The sequence below is a fragment of the Uloborus diversus genome, chromosome 8 (genome assembly GCF_026930045.1).
Source record: "Uloborus diversus isolate 005 chromosome 8, Udiv.v.3.1, whole genome shotgun sequence".
NCBI lineage: Eukaryota > Metazoa > Arthropoda > Arachnida > Araneae > Uloboridae > Uloborus > Uloborus diversus.
The window spans coordinates 60196883-60221539 of record NC_072738.1 but is presented as its reverse complement, the minus strand read 5'-3'; the positions used below and the strand labels follow the sequence as shown (position 1 = coordinate 60221539).

The following is a 24657-nucleotide window of genomic DNA, read 5'->3' as shown; positions in this document are numbered from 1 at the left end:
ATTATATTTTCAATTCTGATATTTTTTTCTGAATATAAATTACGTATGTAAGACATTGTTCACGTTCTTACGAGCAAACAATTGACGTAAGTAGGGAATATTCCACGTAATTGTTACGATTGTTTGATTGATTGCAATAATTTGCATCAATGAAAGCTTGATTGAGTGCAGCTATCAAGTTTAGGACTTCGTTTGCACGAAGCTGTCAACATTGTGTGATAATAAAGATGTTTCATTTAATTTCGAAATGCGAGCATGAATGAATTTTCTGAAAATTGTGATTTTAGCCGTTGCTTTTCTCACCATAGTATCCGCAGAAAGGAAAGCATTTCTGATTATTGTTATTGTTACTATTTTGAATCGCAGAAAGCAATGCATAGCTAATGTAAAAAAAATTGAAAACCATTAGAAAAAAAAAAAGACCTGAGAAGAAAAAAATCAAAAAAAGTTTTAAAAAGTTATTCTATTCCTCCTAACATTTTGCATTTGAATAAGTCGAAGTACATTGTTCCAAGTGTACTACAAGTAAACTGCAGCTTGTATTTTTAATTTAAGTACATTATTGCAAGTAATTCCTTGTTGCACGCGTAATTCCACCCACGAAATGTATTTTCAAATGTTCTCAAATATCATATAACTGCGTGCTTCGAAAATACACTTCAATAAAAGACTTACCAACTACTTATTATTATAGCCTGTTGCACTTTTCCTCTGATGCGTAAAATATTATTTATTATTAATATTATTTTTATTATTATTATTATTATTATTGAAAAAGAATTTCAAATTTAAGAAGTATATTAATCATTTAGTCTTGTGTATGCTGCTATAGTCACCACGCTGATTATCTATGTTTTTGCAGGATGATTTGTTTACTGATAGTAAACAAATGCAGCCCTGCGCATGATGAATCACCGGAAAAATATAAATAAATATCTAAAACATTAATTGATTAATTAACAAAAATGTCAGTTCAGCGTTGCATATCCTCCATCGAATTGCAGAAGTATTCCTCTTTCGACCATATATATATATATATACTTATAATAGCGGGATCCTCCCCCCCCCCCTCTTTGAAATGTAACCATATCCTAATATGAAATTGTTTTCTGATTACGACATTTCTGCCGTCCTCCCAATAATTAAAAATAAAATCAGCATCGTTCCACCTCTTGACTGTAAATATCCGATAACCGATATGTAATCATCCCTCCTCACCCCTCACCCTTTTTTTCCGGGACTACACCACAGTTTTACACTAAGCTTATACCTCTTATGTTTTTTATATATATATATATATATAATCATATCCTAACGCAAAAAATTGCATTCTTTAATTAAACTTCAGACAAGAAACGAATTAGCTTTATGAACGAAATAAAATTCGGACGTGGTAATTGAAAACATCGTTTAAAAAAAAAATAAGACAATCGTTTTTACTGTTCAATTTATGATAAATTTTCATTTCATTCATCAATTTTTCATGAATATAAAATCTGGGAACGCATATCCAAAAAAAAAAAAACTTCGTTTCAAAAATTACCGCAGACCCTTTGGTACTGACTATTATTTTCTGTTCTGTTCAACCTTCGCGTCGGTACTGTTCAAGTGGGGTTTTGGCCGCCAGCTAATTTCCTTGATTGCTCTTCACGACGGGGGTCATTTAGGGGTTCCTTTCCCTCCAGAACAATGACAGCTGTGACAGGTCACGTGTTCCTGCCTTACATCGATTACCGTCCACTCCATTGGCTGTTGAAGTGTCAATCATTTGATTCAGGTTCACTCCCGTCGTTCAAGGAAGAAAGTCATTTACACCCTAACTTCAATGTTTTCCCTCACTGAAGAGCAGCCTTAAATATTGTGCTTTCATTTTCATCTGAGGTTTATGGTAGTCAATATGATTCTTACGCCTACTCTTCAAGATTGATGTATTTTAATATTATAAAAAAGTTTATGCTTCAAAATAATCTTAACTAGTCATTAAAAAACTCTTTTTGTACTTACATAATAAGTCCTTGGAAAAAATATCCCAATTTTGTATATGAAATATATATAAATAAATTTAGCTTCGTGAAAAATAGAATTAATCTTTTTAGCCTACTTTCCCAGTAAAAGTCAGAAAAAGAAGAAAAAAGAAGGTTTAAAGAAGGCTTAATGCATCTTAAAAATATCGCGAAAACCAAAAAAGAAATCAAAAATAAGTAAAATAATTAAATAAATATTGAAAAATTAAAAATTGGAAAGTAGGGTATTGAGATGGGGGAAAATGTCTGTCTGTCTGTCCCCCCCCCCCCCCCCCCCCAATAACTTTTGAATGAATCGTACGATTCAAACAAATTTTTTTTTTCTTGAAAGCTCATTCCCATATTTCACTTTTTGATTTGAACTATTTTTGTTCAATTTTGAACAGTTCAAAAAAACTTAACATTAGTGCCTACGGGGAAATTCAAGGCAATTCCGAACTGTGAGGCGAATTCGCTTCAAACTTTGTAGGAAAAAACTTTTGACAAAACACTTGTGTATAAATTATCTTTTTGATTTGAACAATTTTCTGTTCAATTTTAAACAGTTCAAATCCCTTAACATTAGCGCCTATGGGGAAACTGAAAGTCAATGTAGATTCCGTACTTGAAGGCGGATTTACTTCAAACCAATTTTGTTGGAAATAGCTCTTGATGCCAAACTCCAGACTCTGACTCTGAGAATTTAGGGGCACCTGACTCTGACTCCTGTGCCCGACAATTAATCAGACTCCGACTCCCCGACTTCGAATCTGACTTCATAGCTTTGGCAAACATTTATACAGGGAGAACAAATGACTGACTCCGATACTTGGATATTCGACTCCAACTCTTTTATCCCAAAATGAGATTGACTCCGACTCCGCTGCCGTGGTGGTTTTAACTGTGAAATAATTATTGTTGATATGACTTGTTTTTATTTTCACGCTCAAGTTTTAATTTGGGTATTCAGTTTTCGGCGAATAAACTCAGTCATTTTTGTTTCTACATAAAGATATGCGCAGACGATTTTTTTTTTTTGACAATGAAAATTATTTCTTTAAGTTGACATTTTATTGTTTTTATTTATTTTGGTAAGTGCATTAATTCATTTAAAAAATTGTTTTTGGCAACAGGGGAAAAAGAAACAATTTTTTTTTGATATGATGAATTTATTTTAATGAACTTATTATTATTATTTTTTCGTTTTGAAAGCTGTTAAAAATTTTTTTTAATGGAAAGAAGTGTATTAGCTGCTTTGTTTAAAAGGTGCTGCTATTTTATTTGTTTGTTTTTTTTTAAAGAAAAGTAAGGAATATTTTATTCTTAAAAATCAGCTTAAAATATTTAAAAAATATGTTTGAAAACATTTGCGATTTTAGCTATTTTTGCGAATATTGATCAGGTACTAGAAAGTGGTATGGGTATATGGGAAAGTAGGCTCGTTTAGTTCTAGACAGAACTTCTTGTTAAATATAAAATCTCAAAATATTTTATTTTAAAAATCAAAGCAGAACACATATCCTCTTTCCATGCCATTTTTGATTGCATGCTCAAATAAATTTCACTTCTCTAAAAATGTCAAGTAGTCCAGTGGTGAGTGGTATAGCCAAAAAAAAAAGATAGGTTAGTTTTTTTTTTTTTTTTTGGCAGGAGTAGGGTTTGTTTCGTTTTAGTTGTTTTCTGCAGTCAAAAAAAGAAAGGTTCTTTGTTTTCGGCAGAAGGTGTATCCTCCAATTCTCTTTAATATAAACTCCTTCTTAGGCATATCTAAAGTAGGAAAATTAAACACTGCTGAGATATTTATGTAAACATTAATTTCATGATGCATGAGTTATATTTTATTGTTTATAAAAGCATTCTGGACCTAAGTAATTAACATAATGTTTTCTCTCCCCACAGCAACAGCAACATGTTGTCCTGGGAAACACAACTCATTTTCCTGTTAGTAATAGTTTGATGATTGGAGATTATGCAACTCCAGGGAATATAGTCATGCCAGGTCAAATTGACTTAGTCAATACATTCAAGCATTCATAGAACTATTTGTCATCAGTATTAAAAAACTGTAATAGGGTTTTCAATTCTCCACAACAGTCAATTTGTAAAATTTTGTGTTAGTTTTAGCAACAAATTCAGTTGAAAAAAGCAAATCATACTACAAAGCCAACCAAAAATAGATTTGTTTTCCAGCATTCCCATGACATTTGTTTTCTCGACTAAGTATGGCAGCTTTGCTCTGTGGTACTGATTACAAAGCATAGAAAATATAGCACTCAACATGTGATAGAAAAGAAATCACTAATACAGGATTTCTTGAAATATTCTTGTATACCTCCAAAGAGAGCGTTATTCAGATTGACTAATTTCTGTGTAAATATATAACCTGTGTTAAATACGACATTCAAAGCAAATGCTTCACCTATTGAAGCTCCTTTGTGTATTCATATCATACGTCTGTCAGCTCATCTTATTTATTCATGATATTTTTGTTGTTCATTAGACATTGTTATCTGATGTTATAAAACTTGTTAGTTTTGCGACCCAGTTTTTATTGGTTCATTATGCAGAATTATCTTTTTCTTTCACAGAACAAAAGCTGTCGTAATTTTATGACTCTCATTTGTTGTTTCTAAATGACCCTATTACATTAAAATGACTTTGATATTTCTCGCATAATATATATTTAACAAAATAAAATTCAAATAATGTACTATGAAATGTAAAATGATGAAATTGATTTTAAAACTATATTGGTGTAAGATAAAAGTAATTTGATTTTAATGGTTTTTTAAAATGTCATAGGTTATAAATTGTAGGCTTACTATGTGGATTTCTCATAAAGGTGGTTCAATAAATAAATCATTTCGGCCAGTATCCTCTGGCCTTATAGTGGATCTAATGCAGATGCAATGAAGGGGTTATAAATTCAAGAACAGAATAAACAGCTTCACCAATGATTTGCGATAAATTTGTAAATAGAATATATTTTTGCATTCAATGTGATTTTCGTTTTCTAACTTAGGAAGTAGCTTCATGTGTTGAACTTATTCCTGAACTTTAAGTGTATTATTTTAGTTTACAAAATTTATTATTAATTCTATGGGTATTGTAAAATGTTTGTCTCTTTCAAAATTGAATCCACTCACCCCACCAACTTTGCATCTTGGTACGCATTTTAAATGTTTTAACAATCTTGATAGACCAAAGAAACAGATAAAATGTATTTGTGACTTTATTTACTGCACCACCTACAATTCCATATAATAATTACCAATATTTCTTTTTGTGAGTGTGTAAATGAAAGCGGCAGAATAGAATCCTGTGCACAAATTACAATTTATTTTTCTTAATACAAGGCGTTGAGCCTTGATTTTATTGTCTCGTTATATGAGACGTTTTGTATGTCCAGTTTGCTTGTGTATGGAGTGTGTCAAACTAAGACTATTGCTTGTTATTCTTTTTTAACAAAAAGATTGTAATTATACTTGGTGCAAAACATGAATTGTTCTTCCAAAACCTCATTTTAGTTGAAACCAAAATAAACAACCTTAAAATTCCAAATGCTTGTGCTCATTTTTATTTTGCACACAAGAAAAAAGCTTTTTTTTTTTTTTTTGGATAAAATGTCAAGATTTCTCAGTAGCAATTTAAAAATTAGAAAATCAATGAGCAAGATTATTATGCACAAAAATTGCAGCCTTCTGTCTCAAATCAAGTTCCATACAAAGGTGAAGTTTTAGTACTTAATTATGTTACTGTTCAAGTTAACAAAACACAAAAATTTCAAACTATTATGAACCTTATAAATTTAACTCATTTACGCGTATTAATTCAATCTTAGAAAAAAAAACTGACTTGTAACAATGTATATATTTTTCCAAATTTTCAACGACATATGTAAAAAAAAAAGGTTTGCTCCTAGCTTCTTTAAATTCTAAAATATATTTTTTCTCAAACTCTTAATGAAAAAATACAAAATAAATCATTGAACACTAAATTACATTGGAAGATATTTTACTTTTAAGAAATCAATTGTGCATCCAAGTTAAATTTACAGTGAATTAGCCAATGCTTTTAAATTCTTTTTTTTTTTTTCATTATCTTCAAAGAATTGTGTTCTTCACACAAGCATGAAGTGGACGCTTTCCTGGAATTTATTTCTAATGCAGTGGAGTCTCGACTTACGCGAGAGATACGTTCACAACACCTCTCGCGTAACTCAAAATTTCATTGCTAAAAGGGATATGTATAAGACTTATGGATAAGCATACTATCATTTTGGACGCTTGTAAACACCTTTCAAACTGTTTTTACACCATTACTGAACTATATATTGCTGTTTCCTAAATCAAGAACTAAATTTGTACTGTATTAAAAAAACTTGAGTTATTCAACATGAGATTCTCTTATTTAATGCTGATAAATAATGTTAATAATAAAGAAACATGTCATATAGTTTCCATTTTTCAGGAGAAGGCACTTTGCCACACCCACTTGAGCACAGAGTTCCATTTTATGTGGGGGTGATCGATACGCAATCCATGTGCTTCTGAGACCACCGGACAGCGTTAACTTAGGCGTGCATTTTAATGTGCAAAAAAGTCTTAGTGTTCATTACATCACTTGCTTCACTTGTTTGTTGGAATTTTAGTTATTCTTACATTTTAAAAACTGTTGCTTTTACAATAAAATGCTATGATCTGAGTATACCTTCTGCCGAAAACAGCGAAATAGAATCATTGGATACCACGTGACAAGGGAGGAGTCAAGTGCCTTCTTGTGAAAAACGGACAATATATATTCGACATCTCAACTTCCACCTAGAATCACTAACAAGCACAATAGTATTATGTAAAATCATAAATCACTTATTTTAAAATGATGAAACACATCAAAAAAAGTTTTTTTTTATCATAAAATTTTATCTGAACTATTAATTTAAAATATTTATTTTTCCATCAGTACTTACAAATGACATTAAATAAGCAAAACATCATACAAGTTATGAACAGTAAATCATCTGGCATATGGGTGCATACTTCCTGCTGATTTAATATTAGTTTTAATAACACTGGGTACTTTTCCTCCTGAAGCTAAAAGAAAATAAGTGTATTAATGATATGCAAATTAGAATAAAAATTTATGTAACAAACATCTTTTGTTTCGTGGATGTTAAATCTTTCAAAAAGGCAAAACTCTTTATTCATGTAATCATACTTCAAAACCAGAGAATGAGTATTTTTGCATGAGATAGAACATAGGAAAAAAAGGAGGGGGGGGGGGGGAAACTTGAGTTTGTTAAATTGCCTATCATATCTTGTACATATCTAAATTTCTTAACTTATTTGTAGCGTTGACTACTAGGATGCATCGAAAAACTCTTTTTGATATCAAGTTTCCAACTGTGCAGAAAAGTTGCCTTGTGTCATTGTTAGTATATGTGCAAAAGTTTGTTAATCTGTGTTAATATCTTCAGTTACCTCTAGGGCGGTTCAAATGCAAAATTCGTTAATTTTAACGTTTAAAAAAAATTTAAATGCAAAATTTGAATCCTTAGTTCTAATAGTATGGGAAAGCAGCCGTACGTCATAGTTAATATTTGTGCGTCTCAGTTAATATCTTCAATTTCCTCTGAAGCCATTCATTATAAAGTTTCTTTAATTGATATTATTCTTTCAATAAATTTTTAAAAAATGGAATCTTTAGTTTGAATAGTGTTGCAATATGGTATCTTTAGAGAATGTGCTATTTTTTATGATGTGAGTCAATAATTTCAATTTCCTCTGGAGCCATTCATTTTACGAAGTTTCTTTAATTGTTATTATTTTTTCAATACATTTTTTAAAAAATGGAATCTTTAGTTTGAATAACGTTGCAATATGGTATCTTTAGAGAATGTGCTAATTTTTTATGATGTGGGTCAATAATTTCAGTTACCTTTGGGGCTGTTAATTATTCAAAATTCATTAATTTTATCTTTTTTCTCAATATTTTTATTAAAATAAGAAATTGAAAGCAATATTGGCGAGCTAATCACAAAAGTCTTACCTGCAGTCGAGTTCGAATTGAGAAGTTCCCGTTTAAAGCTTTGCGCCTCCATATATTTGATTTAGATGTAACTTTTTCAGAATTTTTTAAAAAATATTTCCCATTGACAAATGATCTTAAATCATTGTACTTAGGTGAAATAGGGGACAAATAACCACTTGGTGATTGCAACTCAGTTTTGACTGAAAGTGCGGATACGACTGTTGTGCTTAATGCAGCAGTATAGTTCTAATAGAAATAACTTGAAAAAAATAAATTCTTTAACCTACACTGTTGTTCTGTTTTGAGGGGGGGGGGGCAACAGCACATCAAATGGTTCTTAAACTGCTAAACTTACCGGGTCGAGTGGGTTGCTGGGGCTGAGGTTGTGGATTTGTAGGCTGTCCTTTTGGAGAACCAGTGGGTGGTTTCAATCCCTTACCAACAGTGATGGCACAAATCAGAGCTCCAGTATCCGCTAAAGAAGAGGTCTGTTGTGCACTAGCTCTTTGACCTGAAGTAGTATATAATCAGACACCAGAAAGAAAGAACAAAACAATTATTGTCTCCTTTAATGAAATAGATGATGAAGTACTATTCCCTAAAATCAGTTACTACTCTAGTACACGATATGTGGCTCGGATCACCAACTAATACAGTCTATTCCTGATAACTCGAATCTAAAAGGACCGACAAAAAACTACGACTTATCGGAAGTTCGACTTACCACTAGTTTGGGTTTTTGACATTTTAATAATAAAAACCACCGAATATTTTAATTAATGTGTACATATACAGACAAAATTGCAGAACACAAGTTTTTAAGCACAATATGCATCGTTTAATCAAAAAATATTGAGACGAAAAATCAAAAGCCTTATCTTGATTTCAATACTGCTGAAACCTCTTGAATAGAACTAGCTGATTCTACTATGAAGGTGCTCATCTTCATTCGTTTCAAATTCATGGATTCTACCCGCTTTAGAAGTTTCTCTTTTTCTTTTAATATCATTGGCAGAGTATTAGCTTAAAAACCTTTAATAGTAAAGTTATCTCACTCTGTCTTTCAAGAACTTATAAGCAAGTGATTGAACTAGAAAATGAAGGGGAATGCATCTTAACCTAGGTCAACCTTTGAATAAAGTTACAGTTAGTTGACTTGACAGCTTAAAAGCAGATTCGTAGTCCAGCAACATGTCTAAGTGTAAACACAGTACAACAAAAGAAAACAAGCTAACTTATTCTGCACATGTTACTCCTTTATCGCACTTTGGTTCAACAGTTGGCTTCTTCCTTTAGAGGTCTATTGTGCAGGAATTGCAAGTGTAGGTGAATTAATTTTTCTCTCCTAATCATTTGTTTGTTTCTTTTTTTTTTTTTTTTTTCGCTCTTTCAAAATAAATTTTGAGTCATCTTTGAAAAAACTTTGAGCTAAAGGAAGTTAACTTGGAGATATTAAGAATAATTAGCATGGAATTAAAGACAAAGGGGTCGGGACTTGATAAAAACTTCAAGTTGTGGTAATATTTGAGTTATCGCAAATTGACTGTATTTAGTTTATCCTTAGGGAGCAAAAGGACATTAAGTCTTATTTTTAAACTAATTTTTGATGCAGTAATACCTATCGCTTTTTTTTTGTGAGTACAGTAGTTCTCCTAAAAAAAGGACACATCAAACAGCTACTAAACTGCTATGTATCCAAAGATTGATGAGGATAAATGTAGATATTAGTGATGTTTGCTCTAAAAGCCTATTTCTGAGGGACAAATTCAAAACAAAGCACTTAAATGATGTTAAAATAGAAGAGAAAAGAAAATAGTTTTTATTCCAATTGATATTGCAGGTAATGATTTATAAAGAGTTAAAACACTTGTTTTGTTTACACATCATTTCTATCAAATAAGGAACAAAAATCATTTTTAACCCTCAGTACAGCCCAGGGTACCCCGTATTACCCCTACATGAGGTTGGATAGGGCCCTTTAGACTGCCCTGTTTTTGATCCAGGCCAGGAGCTAAGCAACTCCTGATCCAACACCCCCAAGATGTTGATTTGGAGTGAAAACTTGGAGGACTTTATGACCACAACAGATTTAATGTGCACCAGTCAGCATTCACATGCATGGAGGACGGTCGACGAGCTGGCCACCAACTTGCGCCTCTCCAGTTACAAGTGCAACACCTTACTGATCAAGCCATTACAGACTTTTTATTCCTTAATAAAGTGCTCACAGTAAAGGAGAAGATAGCATGCAAATGCAGGGGGCGTGGGGTTACAAACCATACCTTTACAAAATTCTGGCAATAAAATCAAGCAAAATTACCAGCCATTTGAGCAAGGTTATTGGACATGATTTATAACCACAGTAGAAATACATATTGCATGCTTCTCAAGCAAAAAGGGACAAAACAAACCAAATTCACTTAATTTGAAAAAAAAAAAAAAAAAAAAAAAACTTTGTGGGAAAAGGGGGACCAGCTGGGGAGACCTGCTTGGTTTTACTATGTAATAATATATTACATACACATAAGTTTATAACCCCCCACCCCAATCAACTAGAAGAAAATTCCTAAAACATATGTTCTAGAGTTTCTCAACCTTTTTCAAGCAAGCCGGTGATATTTTTTTTTCTGCAAAAAAAAAAAAAAAAAAAAAAAATAGTAATAATAATTGCAGACCACTAAAAACATGTGAAGGTTTTTCTGCTTTCCAGGCCAGAAAGGTTTATTTTCTGTTTTCCTTTTTTTTTTTTTTTTTTTTTTTTGCAAAAAAAATAAAATAAAATAAAATAAAATAAAATAATTAAATAAATAAAAAGATTCGAGGACCATTAAATACTTGTAAAGTATTTGCAAACAAATGAGGATTTAGTATTTTTTTCACAAAATATAATAAAAATAATGAATTAATAAATATATAAATAAAACATTACTTGGTATAAAAGAACTGTTACAAAAAATATTTAAATGTTAAGTGCAAGATAAGCAACTATTGTAATAATTATGTAGAACTAATCAACATTGCTGAAAAATCATAGAAAGTTACAAAAATTAATCGCAAAATTCACATGAAAAGTGTCGTGCAGGGTAGAATTTTTATTGTAGTGGTGTTTTCTATCTTTAAGTAAGGAAATTCTTTTAACATGGATGAGCAAAGATCTCTGAGGTCCGGTCAAATCTTTCTGCAGACCGGTGCTGGTTGAGAATTGCTGCTCCAGTAAATCCCCATCGTAGAATTCATCACAAGGGGAAAACCTGCTTTACAACATGAATTACAATGCAGTGCCTTTGTGTTTGAACCAACTGATATGATAGTTTAAAAGAAAAAAAAAGAAGCTTTTTTCTGGGAGAAAATGAGGTTGTTTTGACAGGATCAGATTTTATTTGGTACAATTATTTAATAGAGTAAATTAGAAGTATTTATTACCATTAAATTAATGGGAGGGCAATTATGAACCATCAAACTTGAAGCATTTGGGGAAATGGTTGTTTAATACAGGTAGTTGGTTAGAAATGGTCCATTTGCAAAGAGAAATTTTTGAATTAATCTTCACCAGATCACATCAGAAATCTGGCAATTTGGAGAAAATAAAAATTATGAACCATGGATATTGAAACAACCTCTAAAAAAGAGCAATACATATCCTCCATAGCAATCAAACAATTTAAAACTGGACACGACTGATATATTTTATTAATCGTGCACTGCACCATCCTCAGTTTATTAGTAAAAGTATTTCAATACATGTTTGGCTTTCAAGTTAATCAAAAGTGAAACATACCTGAATCATTTTCCCAAGCATCTCTGTTGGCTTTAATTGTTTCCAATACATTATTAACAATTTTATTAATAGCTGTAATTTGTTTCTAAAAAGAAAACAAAAAAATAAGACAACAGCCCAATACATATTCAATTAATGTCATATCATCAAAACATATTGCATCATACTTGAGCCATGTCCATTTGCATGTTGATGCTCTTGACTAAATGCTGCTGCTCGCGTGCTTCAACTTCCGGATCAGGCTTTGTTCGCAAGTAGTCCGGAACAATTTCATGATTGAATGCATGTACTCGGTTTTCAGTAAGTTTCTATGAAATACAGAAAATAAGGAATGAAATAATTAAATTGACATACATAGATTTCATGTTTTTTTGACACAAAACTAAATATTTCAAGGACTTAACTTGAATATTTTGACCAGAAAATCACACCCTCCCTTATTTTTTTTTTCTGTCAATATACTAGTCATAAGCTTTTTAAGCCATATGTTTCAATATACTTTATGATTTCATTTACATATGGATCTTTAAATGCAATAAAGGCTGTCCATAATTTTTGAAAGAGGAATATTATGTAGTAAGACAAATCAACTGCAGCAGAAAGAAAAGTTGTACAGTTAATTTCAGTGTTACCATCGCACAGATGCAGAGATTGGGACTAATCAGTGGGGGGGGGGGGGGAGCCATAGGACTTTTTGCAGCAGTACAAAAATGAAAAAAAAAAAAAAAAGAGAGGGAAAAAAAGTGCAAAATTTTGTTAGGGCTGGTTTTTAGAGCAGATAAGAGGATATTGATGTAAATCTGACGGCTTAACTTATGTTTTTTTAAAGATTTTGATTAATTATGTAGACAATAACTTTCTCTGAAGAAACACTTAGACATGAATGAGACTTATCACGGGACCCGGGAGCGTCCTGCCCCGCCAAGGAAACCAAACGTCAGCAGTCAACAAAAGCAAATCCACCGCCAAAGACGAAAGGAAATAAAAGCGACCAAGATTACACGACGGAACAAGTTGGGGGTTTTTGGGTTTTTCACCCCTCTGTATCTCAGCCCCATGAAGACCCCTGGAGTTGATTTTTGGTACATTCAACCTCTAGTGGCCCCTGACGCCGTAAACCAAAATACAATCCCCTGGACCATCAGGGGGAGGAGTTATTAAAGTTATAAAATCGCTGTTCAAAAACGTTTTCGCTTTCTTTGACAGGGCTACAGCCGAGACGAAAAAAGGAATCAAGCTGAAATTTCGCACACACATTCCTTGTGCCCTACTGCTGTGCCTTTTGTGCCATTTGACCTCCCTCCCCTTCCCCCCCTCGTTTTTACCCCCCAAATTGCACCTTCCCTGGGTTCTATCACAGCTTCTTAGGGGGCTACGGTAATGATTTTTTGTACACATATTCTTGGGGGGCCATTGAGTACATATACAAAAATTCAAACTCCAGGGACATCATGGGCCGGAGTAATTGAAGTTTGACAATCACTAATTTTCCCTAAATTCTTATGTACTCACTCTCAGCTCATAGGGTTTGTTTATCTCGGACTGCAATTGCAAGGTTAGAACAGATCTAACAGTTATTCCAAAGTTGTCTTAGGAAATGAAATTCAATCAAGACTAAAACATAGCCAACAGTTGCAACTAGACGTTAAATCGCGGACATCACAAATTTGCCACAGCGACTGCACATGCGCACAGACTTAGCTCATTGGGCTTTCTGTTTTCAGATTCTATGTTGCTTGTTTATACTTAAGCAGAGAAACAAATTATTGAATGAGATTAGAATGCTGTCCCCCCCCCCCCCCCCCCCCAAAGTTTTGCCGATACGAAATTTCCTTCCCCTGTTTTTCAGTTTTAATATATTTATGGAGGGAAGAAATTTTAAATGTCGGCGCGAAACTGGGGTTATACTATTACAATATTTTACGTGACAAATTATATGAAACTGTACGGCACATATAACTTTTTAATTGAAAGCGAAAAATAGCACTTTTTTATTGGTTTGCTTACTTTCTAAATTAATGGATTTTTCACAAACGACACATAATGAATTGAAAATATATGAAACACGTGTGGATATCCGTGCTTTCCAGTAATTTGTTAGCTGAAAAAATTTTTGCAATTAATTTAAGCAAGACTTTTAATGAGCTTAGTCTGCGGGCAACATGCGCATTCGCTATGGCAAATTTGGGATATCCACGATTTGACATCGAGTAAAGTTGTATAGATCTTCTGACACATTCAAATTTAAAATATTTAATGGCTTAGTTTTTTTTTTTTTTTGCTTGGTGAGAACATGCGTTATTTCGTTTTTTAAATGAACTTTTAAACAAAACTAGGTATTAAACAAGACAAAGACTTCTATCAAGAAAAAGATAAATCACCAAACAATTAAAATTATCCCATAAAACGTAAAATAATCCACGATTTAAGAAAAAAATGTAATTAAACAAGAAAGTAAAAAGCTAGATTAAAATAGCCCTCAACCTGTAAAACATTTAAAGAAACCTTCATGAAAATGTTGAATAATCTGTCAAATAAAGAAACTGTAGTAGAATTTATTGCGAAGTTGTAAAATACTCGAAAACAATATAATTTAAAATATAGTATTTTATTATCCAAGAAGTTTTTTTTTTACAACAGAGAGGATACAAGGATTGCAATAAAATTTAAACCGTCCAATTTTCGCAAAATGAACATAACTTGAACTTGACGTAAAATTAGGCTAGCCATTATTGTTCCTTAAAAACACAAAACAGCGTAGTTTCAATGGAAAATTTTCTGACTTGAAGTTCTGAATTCTAAAAATACAGACAAAGTAATAATATCAATGCAAAAAGATGTGATATCTCATCAAAAACAACCCTGTTGTAAAAATTTCCCCGCCAAGAAAACTTTTAACTTTTCAGCACGAAAAAGAAAATCTGCATCCTAAACCCAAAAACCCTCAGCCATAAAAAGTTATGATATCTAGTTTGCCCGCCAAGTATCTGCCTTCAACTCCTCAGAAATATGGATAGATCTTTTAAATTATTTATCTTGTTTGGCGAGAAGCTTTTTGCTCACCAAGCAACCACTTCCCTTTGAAAAGCTTCCCGCCAAACAAGATAAACAATTTAAAAGATCTATCCATATTTCTGAGGAGTTGAAGGTGGGAGGAGGTTCTAATGGAAGTAGCTGTGATGAAAAAGGAGAAGAGGGAGGTTGATAGTTTGGCAGATACTTGGCGGGCAAACTAGATATCATAACTTTTTATGGCTGAGGGTTTTTGGGTTTAGGATGCAGATTTTCTTTTTCGTGCTGAAAAGTTAAAAGTTTTCTTGGCGGGGAAATTTTTACAACAGGGTTGTTTTTGATGAGATATTATTTACGCCAAAGTATTTTGAGATGTCACAAACACTTAGTAATAATTTCATTAAGCAAGTTTGGCTTGTTTAAGTAAAACAATTGATTTACTAATATCTAAACAATGAATACATAAGGAAAAGTTATTCCTTGTGCTAAATAATGTTTCCTAAACAGACATAAAAAGTAAAACAATTAGTTATATTCTGAAAACTTTGACATTTCTACTTTTTTTTTATATTTTTGAGTTTTGGTTCCTAAATTGGAAAATAATATAAATCAATTAACAGTAAAAAGGAGGGGGGGGGGGCTATTGCCACCACTGACATGGCATGAAAACTGCTCACACACACAACCGTTATTTATCATTAACAACATGCATTTTTACTAAAACTGAGCAGAAATTTTGTTGTTTGAGTTTTATCATCATTTGTATACATTTCATTTTTCCTGCAAGAAAATAATAACTAAGAGCAATTCCATGCATGTGTATCTTCAAATAACCAGACAAATTTTGGATGGGTTTAGTTTTCAACAGAAAACTCAAGTTTTTAAAGACTCTGGTGAAAAATATGGTCTGGTCATTAGTTAAACGTAATTCAAATATCGTCCACACGTCACGTTAAGCGGACAGATGTACATTTTTCGAAAGAGGAGACATTCATTATTGCGGATGCCCGTAAAATACTCACACAATAAAGAGAATCTTGTGGACAACAATGAAATGCAACTCATGACAGTACTGACATCAAATATCTAGCTTCTCGCCACATTGACGGGTTTTGTGGGTTCCGTACAACACGGCTTGTTGTCATGGCAACGCCAACCCAAAATTGGTTTTAGGGCGAAAAGATTGTAAGTGACGTGATGTGTCGATGCTGTCTGAATTACACTTTAGTCGTTTGAATCTTTGAAGTAATAATGACGAGTCTATGTAAGTGCAACATCATTTTGATAGATGAACTTTCAACAGGTTTGGTGATTGTTTTAAGAAACTAGAAGGGCAGCATTCAAGAAATTTCAAGCATACCGCAAGTTCTTCATCTCTATCTGGAGACAGCACAAGTGGCAACAGAATTTTATTTCTCAGTAAAGGTGTTTTTTCATTCCTTAGAATCTTCAGTAGTGTATTGATTTGTCCAGACAGAAGAGCAAAGTTGTCCAAAACATTTGGCCTGAAAGTGACACATTTAATGAAAGGGATCTATTTGAAAACAAAATAGTAACAACTCAAAATATATTGAATGCACAATTTTAGAATTTCTTGAAAATTTAATACTAATTTCTGATAAAATATCGCTCATTTGGAAGAAGTGTGCCACAATATGAAGAAATGAAATTTTACAGGGGAAGCGTTTCAAGTTGAACTCTTAAGCAATGTGCATTTAGAAAAGTAAGTTTGCTGTGCTCTCCAGTGGTTAATATTCAAACAAAAAATCTGTCATTATTTCCAAAGAAGATAAGCTCCTTTGAAGGCCTTAAAAGCAAAAAAAAGAAAGTTAAAAATTTCTTATTGTGGCACTCTTCTTCCTAATGCGCGATATATTTTATTAAAATATCTTTTCCATGGATAATGTTAGAACATTTGTAGCATATAGCCATTGTGTCTATGTCATACTTGTAGAGCATGTACAATGTGCATGTTGAAACATTAACAGTCAGAATTTATCTGGGGGAGGGGGCATGCATGCATATAAATTACCATACTATGATTAGCAATAGTGTGCAAAATGAAGGCTCATGGTATGTATGATATTTATCAGTCTCAATATACTTTTGGATGATTCCAAGGGTGCAATACTACTTAACATTTTGGAAGGGGGTCATAAGTGTCATTTTTGATCACAAACATAGGATCTGGGGGGAATTTTCAAAATATAATTGGTCACTAAAAGGGGAAACGTGACTCCTCCTGAATTCTAATGTAACTCATGCCTAAGTACTTCTACGGTAACTCATGCTACATTGTTTTCTTAATCTTGTTTCAAAATATCGTGAATAATAAATGTAGCACCTGTTTTATTTCTAAAAAATGTTCTGATTACAATTTTTCAATATAAAAAGCATAAAAAATTTTTGCAAAAAATCAAGCTTTTCAAATAATCTTTATTAGATAAAAAAAAGTTTAAAAATTACTTTAAAAAAAAAAAAGATTTTTTCACATTTAAAGATTTGTTTAAATACTTTTAAGATGAAAAAAAATATAAAAAGTCCTTTATCCTACTCATCGTTTGTTTATTAACGTTCAAAAGCAGGTAATTGTAACCATAAGATAATTCTTACCACCAAAATTTCATCATATTTACATATGAGGCAGTGACAAGCAAAGGGATTTAAGTGGCAAAATTCAAAATATGGAGATAACCAGTACACATCTCCTCTGTCTTGAGGCAAGAGATGGTATTAGTAGCCCTGGTAGTTTCTGCTATACAGCATGATTTAGAAAAAAAATTCAATGAAAGCCTACCTAGGAATTAATCTTTAAACGCATTTTACTCAAAACTTGAAAATGTCCACTTGCATCCCTTTGCTTCTCACTGCCTTATATGTCAATAAAATAATAAAAATATAAAAGAAAGACAGATTCGGGCACCAGACATGTGGGAGCTAATTATTTCACTACAAATAAATTTCCTATGATGTAAGTTGTGGAGGTAGAATTTATAATAAACTGCAAGTGCTAAAATGAGAAATGCATAAAAAGTGTTTGAGATTTCACAAGGAATATTGCATGATGTGAATATATTATGATAAGCATGCATAAAACTTTTTAAAATGAATTGTACAGGATATAAATAGCATTTACCAATTTAAAGATTCAGTTTCCAATTTCATAATAAACGAAGATATTGAGTTTTTCAGATCTGTGGCCCGATTGATGTAAGCATCCAAAACAACTTCAAATGCTTTTTCTTCTTTTTGCTATAAAAAAATAAGATTATATAAGTTTTTTCAGAAATAACCATTATTTATTTTTCAACTTAGGGAACAAAAAAGTTAACTTTGAGCAATTTCAAAAGTTTTCAAATTTGACATCAATTTTGCTTTTATTCTATTGTATGCATACCTAGAACACAATATATGAACATGAAAAGACAGCAGGTATTTGTAAAAATTGTTAATTAGCAAATTAAATCAGCAGTCTGTAGGTAACAGATTTTGGACATTGTCGTCCTGTAGGTAACGGATTTTGGACATCATCATAATGTAAAGGGGATATCACACGAGAGAAATTACAGGACATCGCAACCGCAATAGCAACCGTAACGCCATCCGGAACTGGTTTTTCTACTCACTTCCACAAACGATTGCTCCAAAATTCTCGTGTGCTATGGAAATTCGCAGTTGCTCGTATAGGGGCAAACTTTTTCCTCCGCTAGAAAGAAATTGCCTTTAATTCTGGGCAAGTTACGAAGGAACCAATCAGGGCGCTGGGATTTCGTGACGTCAGGCAGCGTCACTGTAAAATACATTTGCAATCGTGACGACAGAAATGTGGGGATTCCTTTTTATTGTTCTATTTATTTTATGTTTCAAAAATTTTCAGTTACACTTTAAAAAACGAATGAGCGACATTTAATCTTTGGTTTTGCATCTGATTTTGAATTTAAATTGCTACTTATATGTTAGTTAACATCAGTGCGAATTTTATGCATTTCTTAATTTATATTGGTGTTTTTCGTTTCATTAGGTTTTTGAAAATTGTTTTGCACAAATGTTACAATGGGGTCGTTTCCAAAATTTTAAACGTATTTTTTTCTGAAAGAGCATGTTTAAAAACATAGGATCTGACCATTTTTTAAATAATTTGTTTTTGTTTAATATTTTTAAAAAATTACTTAAATCGTGGCGCTTTCATTGTTTACATTTCTGTCGTGGGACGTCACGAATGATGAAATGCCATTCGTGTTGACATTCACAGAGCAAAATATTTAATTCGCATCTTTACTCACGTGTATTTGTAATGTCATCAAGACCACGCCTTGTTTGAAAAATCGGACATTTAAAAAAATTTAAAAAAGTACTACTATTCTATATTGTAATTGTTCAAGTACTCTGATACTTGAACAATTACAGTAAATTTTTTCCTTGAAAAAGTTACGTGAAAATTCCTTTTTAAAAATCATAGCATTGAAGCTGTACTTTTCTTTTTTAACTCAAACTGATGGGTACATACAGTATGTACCATTTGAAAATACTTAAAATGTAGGAGAATGTGAGGCAAAGTGAAATGGTGAAATATTTACTCTACTTTTAGCTCCACCTATTTAGTAATATTTTGACTGTGTAGTAACACATGTACTCCATTCCAGTCAAGAAAAATAATCCCTCTGAAAATCAAAGAATATGATAATACAAAGAATTTTTTAAAAATGATACGCACATTGTAATATTTTGTTGAGATGTCAAAAATTATGTTTAGCATTATTAAATGATAAAGTTATTTTTATTAACATTTGAAATATTGATTGAGACGTACTAATATTCAATGCAGTGTTAATTTGCTCAGTATTAAGCTTATTTGTATTATAAATGCGCATCATCGTTTCATTACATTTTTTTAAAGCGTCACTTTATTTTTAAATGTCTGGAACTATTTTAATAAACTCGGCCACAGATTTTCCTGTATGCAATATGTATCTAGTGGCGTTATATTTGTGTAAGTTAAAGTGTTAGCACATCTCCAATATATTTATGAACTCAAAGTTTAAAAAAATAATTATGAAAGGCCTATTGATCAGAGTTTGCTGTCTTTTTTTTTTTTTCATGTTTGTTTTTAGCTATGAATTTAGGTATAATTTGTTAGAATTAAAATTTCTTCTTACCTGTCAATAAGTGACTAATAATTCCTATCTAAAATTAAGATTTAATTTAGTAGTTATGGGAAAAAATAAGCCTAGAGAAGTCATATATTCTGTATGTCTTCTTTAAATGTAACAAGAGTATCACTTTAAATCAAACATTCAATTAATAGTAATACAAGTTTTCTGTTTTTCTGATTTTTTCACCATAAGTTCTACAAATTAATGTTAAAACTCAAATATGAATTTAACAGGAGGAGCTTTGGTGACTGCATGAAATAATAATTGATGCTCTAGCTCTGAAATCATTGCCTTGATCATTTCCCCCTTTTTTTGCCATCTTTTAACAAATCCACATACAATTAAAGCTGCAAGAGCTGCATTAAGTATTTGATTACTAATTTCATCCATAAGTGTCGAATTAACGCGACGCAGCGTGATAACCAAATGCGGAATTGACGAAAAGTGATGAACAAGCGCAAGCACATGGATGTACGCTAAAAAATGGTAGCCCCCGTTGTGAGCAAATCGAGCAACCGGCAGTAACCCTGTAAGCAACTTCCTGTCCGAAAAACCAGTTCCAGATAGCGTTGACGGTTCCTATTGCGGTTGTGATGTCCCGTAATTTCTCTCGTGTGATATCCCCTTAAGTTTCAACATTTTTGACAATTGTTAATCTGATTTTTAACTTTTCCAATGGAAATTTTATTTACTACTTTTTGAATTTCGCAATTTAATAATAAAGAGAATATTAATGAAGTACTTGAATGGCTATACATACTGCTCTTTACATATAATGAAGTTTTGGAATGATTTTGAAGAAAGATAAAAAAAAGCTTCAAATTAAAAATAATACAAATGCAAAAAGTGACTTTAGTTTTAATAATGAATATTTTTTCTAATGTCATAAGAATTAAAATGTCTAAAAAAAATATTGAAAAAAGAAATTTGTATTTCAATTTGGAGATCGTTAAATTATGTTTCCAAAACAAAGAAGAGAAAAAAGAATTCTATAATAATAAAAGCAGGGGGGGGGGGAATTGCTAGCGCAGGTGATAAAGTCGCCAAAACTAGTGCAGCTGACTATAAACTACATTTGTCAAACTGGAATTCTCCTCTAGTAACCTTTAGCTTATCGAATACTGTGTTGCCGCCAACAGAGGTTTGCTTTGCGATTTTAGCACAAAATGGCGTTCGTTACGACCATAACCAGCCATGTTTCTACTGTAATTTATGTATTGTTCAATGTGTAATGTATTAATTATGAAAAATACCAATGGATTAAAGAAGATAACATTATAATAACCTTTTTTATTGAGGTTAGAAGACAATGGATCATCAAAAATTATGAATAAACCGACAGAATTATCGGCGTCAAGATCGTAACGCCATTTGGACATCTCACATGTACGTTTTAGAAAAATTATTTTTCTTTTAAGATACTGCATAAAAGCTTATGAAAACAATTGTACACAATTAAAAATTGATTCTGAGGCTCGATAAATGCCTTAAAAACGAAAACATCATATACTTAGTTCTCAAACAATAGCATTGTAAAGATCGTAACTTTTGGACATGCATCGAATTTCAAACTTACTTTTTTCTAAAATTGTTTACAAAGTAAATAACCTGTCTTTTCTTTTGTTATTTGTGTAAAATATTAACAAAAAATTATTCGGTGTTCGATTCATATATTTAATTTTTTTTTGAAACGTATGGAGATAATTAAAAAAAATTTTTAATGGTACATTTGCTAAGTTAACGTTTTGGTATGTCCAAAATTGTGCCTTTTAGCAAAGAAAATATTTTTTTCAGGGCATTTGAAGAGCATTTTTTCCATAATTTATGTCAATTCTTGTCTCTATACAGTATTATAATTTAACTCAAAATTTTTTGAGTTAATTAAAATAAAAGTTATTTGGTGTTGAAGCTTCAAAGTTGAGGTCTGTGTTTGCTCCCACCTTTTGAGAACTGCCCTTAGAGAAAAAACAAAAAATTGAATTTATTCATAAATTTCTCTTTTTTGACTGAACAAAACTGTTTTGTTTTGTATCTAAACATACTTAATTACTGAGACATGTTATTATTTTTTGACATGTTATCCTTCAAACTATATCCCTGATCAATGCATGTTTGAAGGAAATCATTTTGAAAGGATTTGTTGACAAATGTATGTTAAGTTGAATTCTGGTGCAGCCAGAATTTAACTTCTGAAGGCGGACATATCACTCCTCATATGAAACCAATTAGGATTGGCATAATGTGTTGAAACCAAGGGTACTGGAGGAGGGTTGAACTACCCCATGTTGCATCGCAGATTGGAGGAGTTGGTTTAGAGGATCTTGATGGCTCTGAAAAAACATCGTTCTCTTCCAAGTAGGAAAACTACATCTGTAAATTCTGATCTAAATTCATACAAACTTCAATAAATTTTATGTATTTTACTAGATTACAGCCAGATCTCTCTCTTCCCCGTTTTAAACTAAAAGTATCTTTTAAAACAGAACTGAAATACAGATGTGGCGTACGTCAGAGAGCACATAACCTAACTTTGTCTCCGAACCTTGAGGTCCTTTTGGTTTAGTGATTAAAGCACTGAGTTAGCATCTCAAAGGTCCGTGCTTCAAATCCTGACACAGACATACACTGCTCTTCTACGTCCTAGACGTAATGATGATCCGTACTCCGCATAATGGTGACTCAGCAACGTAACAGATGGCGCCATGCAACGCAGCATTATGAATACACCACAGGCACTTCATTCCTTGAGCACTGCTTACACGTCCACCTGACCGTTGATGCTCACTCTCACGCGCCCAACTGTAGATGCTCATAATATTACATACCTCTTGCTCTGCAGCAGCAACGACAGCTACAATGTAAGACACAACTACAGCCAGAGCGCCAGGCTTCTCTGCGCCTCATCTGTTAAAGTAATTGAATGGCCCTCTCGCTTCCAAGCTCCATCACTTAGGGGGGAGTAAGGTGGCGCACGTCAGAGAGCACATAACCTAACTTTGCCCCTGAATTTTGAGGTCCTTTTGGTTCAGTGATTAAAGCACTTGTTTAGCATTATAAAGGTCCGTGGTTCAGATCCCGACAAGCATCTCCCTTCCAAGTCGTTCACGTAATGATGATCCGTACGCCGCAGTTACTATAAACCACATTTACATTTGAAGATGTGTTGAAAGCAAAATACACTCAAGAAGCTTAATTTGAATCAATAGGGAAGAATAATATGATGTTATAGTTTAAAAATAAAAAATTGAGGGGATATTTCGATAATTGGGAATCTGGCGATCTTTCTTCATTGGCATCAATTTTTGGCTCCAGCGCCTGCGCGAGAGGTATTTTTCTTTGAAAATCTAAACAAAGAGATCGGAAACATGTATTCACATAGGGTTACTATAAATCAGCAGGGTTACCAAAATAAAATTATTTACGCTAAAAATGAAACGACCGCGCCAGATTCCCAATTATCGAAATATCCCCAAAATTGAATCACGCTTCCTACCTCCATATTTGTTCAGTTGGTTTGAAAAATTATAAAATATTACTCATACAGTTCCAATACTAACAGTTCTTGTTAAGAGTTAATATTGTCAAAAGTACATTAGACAGTTCAAATGTTTTCATTTGATTTTCTCAACATACTTCTGGGAGAAAATTGGCTAAACGAGAACAGCATAGAAACCATGAAAAACAAAACAGCAACTAAGCAACAAAAGTGACATATAGCTAGTTACAGTTAACTCTCAAGATGAGAACTTAAACTTTGAGGTTGCGTTCGACGAGCTCGACCGGGAGCGACCGGTTAGTTAATCACGTGAAAGCTAATGATCACGTGCTCCAATCAACCAATCAATAGCTGAAAATGGGTGTGTTCGAACAAAGCAACCGATTAACCGATGAATAACCCGGTCTAGGAAGATTGGCCGCCGACTATTGGGCGCCGGGAACTTTTGGGCCCCGAGCATTTTGGGCGCCGGGAACTTTGGGCGCCGAGCATTTTGGGCGCCGGGAACCTTAGGCGCCGAGCATATTGTGCCCAGTATTCCCGGGGCCTAAAATGCTCGGCGCCCAATGTTTCCGGCTTCCAAAATGCTCGGCGCCCAATGTTCCCGGCGGCGAAATTTTGAAACGCTCTCAATGCTTACGTTACGGTAGCTACCGGTTAGTTAACCACGTGACAGCTAATGATCACGTGCTCCAATCAACGGACAGTATTCACCTGACGTCACTGCGGGTAAAAACCCCTCACTGCAGTTCATTGTGGGAACTGTAGCAGACGAAAATCCGGCACTACAGCGTATAATAACACTTGCTTTTGTGTGGCTTAAAACTCTTCTTTCTATTTAAAAATGGCAGGTTTTTTACGTTTTTAACTAAGAAACGTTGTAAAAGAATGATGAACGATTCATTTGATACGAAATACTCTCTTTATTATCGTATTTTCATGGGTTTAAGCCTCTTTGGTTCCTTATCAGAAACATGGTGAAAACTCGAATTCTATTTTTATTTTCCCCGTTTCTCGCCATTTTTCATGCATTCGTAAGTCTTTTTAAGCCCTAAATATGTTCATTATGCGCATGAAGTCCAGTCATCCTTAAATAAAACGAGTTTCTTTAGCACTACTGACACTACGTAATTGGTCAAAATACCCGCAGACGGACAGCTGATGGGAGCGTTGCCAAACCGTGAA

The 24657-nt window shown here is 32.8% G+C and overlaps 2 protein-coding genes across 3 annotated transcripts in view; one reads left to right on the top strand and one right to left on the bottom strand.

Moving 5' to 3' along the window:
• The window catches only part of LOC129228146 (histone-arginine methyltransferase CARMER-like), a 48251-nt gene extending 42687 nt beyond the window's left edge, over positions 1-5564 (top strand). For both annotated transcript variants that reach the window (XM_054862795.1, XM_054862794.1), the window contains exon 13: positions 3903-5564. In XM_054862795.1, the coding sequence (XP_054718770.1) occupies positions 3903-4040 (138 nt within the window). In that variant the 3' untranslated portion in view covers positions 4041-5564. The remainder of the gene's footprint in view (positions 1-3902) is intronic.
• Positions 5565-6944: 1380 nt separating this feature from the next.
• Positions 6945-23669, bottom strand: LOC129227557 (mediator of RNA polymerase II transcription subunit 8-like). Its single transcript, XM_054862135.1, has 7 exons — positions 23470-23669; positions 17960-18075; positions 16184-16328; positions 11979-12119; positions 11812-11896; positions 8389-8544; positions 6945-7096 (listed from the first exon to the last, which is right to left on the bottom strand). The coding sequence occupies exons 1-7, from the start codon at positions 23473-23475 to the stop codon at positions 7020-7022; spliced, it is 726 nt and encodes a 241-aa protein (XP_054718110.1). The 5' UTR covers positions 23476-23669; the 3' UTR covers positions 6945-7019.
• Positions 23670-24657: the final 988 nt, after the last annotated feature.

What these genes read in the sequence shown, in the direction of transcription:
- LOC129227557 (XM_054862135.1), bottom strand. An exon ending in TGCAAATGGACATGGCTCAA is followed by an intron (nt 11,897 to 11,978) that starts GTATGATGCAAT and finishes TTTTCTTTTTAG; the next exon opens with AAACAAATTACAGCTATTAA. An exon ending in TGCTTGGGAAAATGATTCAG is followed by an intron (nt 8,545 to 11,811) that starts GTATGTTTCACT and finishes ATACTACTTCAG; the next exon opens with GTCAAAGAGCTAGTGCACAA.